This window comes from Coloeus monedula (genome assembly GCF_965178545.1).
Source record: "Coloeus monedula genome assembly, chromosome: 21".
NCBI classification, from domain to species: Eukaryota; Metazoa; Chordata; class Aves; order Passeriformes; family Corvidae; genus Coloeus; species Coloeus monedula.
This window is the reverse complement of record NC_138801.1, coordinates 3,779,263-3,783,168: the sequence shown is the minus strand read 5'-3', so window position 1 is coordinate 3,783,168 and position 3,906 is coordinate 3,779,263. Positions and strand designations below refer to the sequence as shown.

Genomic DNA, 3,906 nt, shown 5'->3' with positions numbered 1-3,906 from the left:
TATTTGATTCCCCCCCCCCCCAAAACTCCAGCTACACCCAAGCTCTTGTCCTTTGGTTTCCTCCCTCTGTGCAAGGTTGGGGTTGGCGAGGGGAAGGTGTGAACTCTGGGAAGTGCAAGTTTCCCTTCACAAAGGGGGGTTGGTGCCGCTCTCCTGATTTATCCCGAGACCTGCACGCTCTCGTTAGCTGAATTAACGTGGCGGGAAGCTGGTCCTCATTTGGTAAATGAACCCTCAAGCCCTTTTTTGTAATATGTAGGTGTATACTTTTTCAGAGAATTTTATCTTATAATCAAACGTTAGTTTCATAGTCCTTACAACCCCCCCCCCCGATGCTGACATATTGTATATAATATGGAAACATAACTGCACTTTATATCACAAAAAAAGACGTGCTCTTTTTTAATATATTTGTTTACAGACAGTGAACTTTATCCATATAATCATTAATTTGTACTCATATGTATATTTTAATAAAGTTGTCACATTTATGGTGGTATTTTGTTTTATTCTCCAGTTTGTAGTGGAGTGCTAGGAACACTGGAATTGGGGCTGTGGTTTTGCTGGTGCCCAGGGAGAGCAGAGCAGCTTGAAATCAGGGGAATTACAGCTCCTTGGACAGTGATGCAAGGAAAAGTCCCAACAGTTGGGGGATTTTGGGAGTGTTGGGGGCCCTTTGGGGTTCTGTGGCTTTAGAAGCTGCAGCCCTGAAGCTCCTCAGGGGGTTGTGAGCACAGAGATTTCATATGGTGCCAGTACGAAAAGGGCCTTTCTGAGCTCCCAAGGGGTTATTGCTCTGTGTTTTTACTGGTGTGACCCCCAGACACTGAGCCAAAGGCCCTTTAGCATCCCCCAAACTGCTGTGCACACCCCAAGTGCTGCTGCATCACTCCCTCAGCAGCAGGGAGCTCCTGAGAGCTTTGCAAACACCACCCCAAGTTTGCAGATGCAGGGACAAAAAAAACCCCAAAACCTCAAAACCCATGTCAAAGTAGTTTATTTCTTTTTTTCTTTCTTTTTTTTTTTTTTTTTGACTTTTCCCTCCCCCATCTGAGATTCCCAAAGTCCTGTACAACAGATCACCAGGTGAGGGTTAGTGAAAGCTGAGTTTCCAAGCAACAAGGGAAAGAAACAAGGGAAAAACGGAGGAAGGGAAGGCTGGTGGGAAAAATCACGAAAAACGGGGAGAGAAGGGCTCAAGGCATGGGAACAAACCCCAGTGAGGACTGTACATGGGAGCATGGTCTGCGTGGCTGCACCCCTCTGGAGCAGAGGGACTGTGCTCCCGGGGTGCAGCATCACAGGGACCGAGCCCGGAATATTAAACACGTAAGAAACCAACCCCAGCCCTCCCCACCCCAAAGAGAACCCCCCCAGAAAGCCGAAGATACTCATTTGCAAAGACTGATTTGTACTTCAAAAGGTTTCCTGTGGAATTAAAAGCCCTCGTGGTTCGAAGTAAAATACCCAGCCGGGCTGCAAACACTGTCCAAACAGCCCCGGGGGCTGGAGCCACGGCTGCTTCTTCCCAGAACATCTTTAAAAAGGAAAATCGCCCTGGAGCACAGCGCTGAGGGCAGCAGAGTCTCTGTGCAGCCAGTCCATCCTCACCAGCCATCCCCAGGTGATGATTTAACCTGAATAATGCCCAATCCAGGAGAAACAGGGTGTTCTGTCACTTGGAGAGTGGTGAGGTCGGAGGGGAGGAATGGAGACAGCCAGGAGAAACCCGAGCAGGAGTTCCCTCATGGCTGAAATTGCTCTCCTAAACCTCTGAGTTCCCCCAAGGGCTCCTTTGCAGCACGTCTGGTGCAGAGGGACACGCTCAGGGACCAGCTCTGTCCCTGCTGCTCTGCCAGGGCTGTCCCTGCAGAATCCAGCGTGGGACAGAGCCGGTGCCACAGCCAGGCTGCCCGGCCATGGGAAATGGCTCAGTGGAAAATGCAAATCGGAGGTTTTGCCTAAATTTAGAAGTGTTTTGACACTTTCCTGGATGGGAAAAAAGTGTCTTTTAACTTTTATTTTCCTTAAAAAACCCCTCTCAAACAAATAAATGCGTGTAAGAATGTGCATGCAAAGGGTGGGCACACACACGGTGACCCCTGTGCCACGGAGCCCTCAGTCAGACGTTGTGTATGGCATTACTTGGAGCAGGGATGCTGATTATCCCGAGGGATATTCCTCCATCCCAAAGTGTGCTGTGTGTCATTTCCATAGCTGGGTAATGCAGGGGTTTTGCACCCCCAGCCCAGCTCCTTCCGAGGGCTCACGAGGCCACTCCGGGGGCTCCAGGGACAGGCCGTGTGCCCAGCCACCATCCTAACCCTGAGGGGATTGTGCCTGGCACCCGGGAATTAACGCCTGCCTTGAGGAGTGCCATGGGCTGGGAATAGTGCAGGGCTGTGCTCACGCACACCCACACCCACAGACACCCCCACGGCTGCAGCAGGGAGCAGCGAAGGACAGGGTGGCAGAAAGGTGGGCAGTGACAGCCCTGCTTTTCTAGAGGACATTTGGGGTCTGTCTGTGCACCTGAGTGCATCCTAGGCCCCCCAGGTCATGCCTGACCTGCGGCATGAGCCATTTCCAGCCACCCACGAGCCCCATCGTTCACTCATCATCCCCGGGCCAAATGGTGAGGAGGGGCAACTCCTCCGTACAAAAGGATGCTCACTATCAAAATCCTCTTTATAAAAGAAAAGAGCAAACAGCGCAGCGCTGGAAAACCTCCCGTTCCAGCTGCACCCCCGCTCTCCCCACCTGGGCTTGCTCTGCTCCCCCTTTACATCACCAGCCCGCAGAAATACATTCACTTCATTTTTCCCCTCCCCCCACTTTTCAAAACTCCTCCAGGAATTCCAACCAGCTCTTCCCGCTGTCCAAAGCCCCGCAGAGATGCGAGGGGACGCTCGGGGCCGGGCGGGCAGGCGGCACCTCACACATCGGTGCTGATGCTGCGGCTGCGGGAGAACGCTTCCCGCATGGCCGAGAGCCGGTTGGGATTGAGCGCCTGCAGGTTGGACACGGGCAGAGCCAGATCCTCCTGGCTCACCGTCTTGTAGCTCACCCTGTCGCCTCCGTTGTGCAGCTCCTCGGGAGGCTCCTGCAGGAAGAAGGTGGGGGGCTCCTGCAGGAAGGAGGTGGGGGGCTCCTGGAGGAAGGAGGTGGGAGGCTCCTGGAGGAAGGAGGTGGGGGTCTCCTGGAGGAAGGAGGTGGGGGTCTCCTGGAGGAAGGAGGTGGGGGGCTCGTAGGGAGCGCAGCTGGGGCAGCTGGGCCGGCTCTGGGCTGGTTTCTTGGCGAAGGGGGATGAGGAATAGAGGGAGGGCCCGTTGGTCAGCACTACGTTGCGGTTGCAGTGGAGCGGAGGGATGTGGGAGTGCACGGCGAAGTCGGGCTCCTCCTCGTCCTCCTCGGATTCATCCTTCTTGCAGCAGTAGTACTGAAACGGGAGGGGCTCAGCTGGCACCCCAAAGCTCCCACCCCATCAGCCCTCCCCACTGCAGCATCCCCTGGCCTTACCTGGAGCCTACAGTAGCAGAGGACGGCGATGATACAAAGTAAAATGACAGTCGCTAATATTCCACCTGTGATGACCACGGTCCCGGCTGTCATCCGCCCTCTTCTCCATTAACAGCCTGCAAAGTTGAGTGCAGCGGGTGAGGGGGTGCAGTGAGGGGCTGGGCTGCAGAGCCCCAAACCCTCTGCTCACCCCCCTTTGAAGCGGGCTAGAAACCAGGAGGGCTCTGTAGGGCAGAATCAGGCCAGATTCCTGCACTGGACACATGTGGAAAGTCATCAGGGAGTCCCTCTTTCCCCTTAAATCTCACCTTGCAGCTGCAAGGGTTAAAAAAACTTCAGGCAGTGGGTGAGAGATTGAGTGAGAAGCAGCTCTGGGGTCACATCTGG

The 3,906-nt window shown here is 54.2% G+C and overlaps 1 protein-coding gene across 1 annotated transcript; it reads right to left on the bottom strand.

Annotated features, from left to right (window-relative positions):
• Window positions 1-2,935: 2,935 nt before the first annotated feature.
• Window positions 2,936-3,612, bottom strand: FAM163B (family with sequence similarity 163 member B; the record flags this gene model as incomplete). The annotated part of the gene is made up of 2 exons (XM_082295139.1): window positions 2,936-3,439; window positions 3,520-3,612. 2 exons carry the CDS (start codon window positions 3,610-3,612, stop codon window positions 2,936-2,938), a joined length of 597 nt encoding a protein of 198 aa, XP_082151265.1.
• Between the last annotated feature and the right edge of the window lie 294 nt (window positions 3,613-3,906).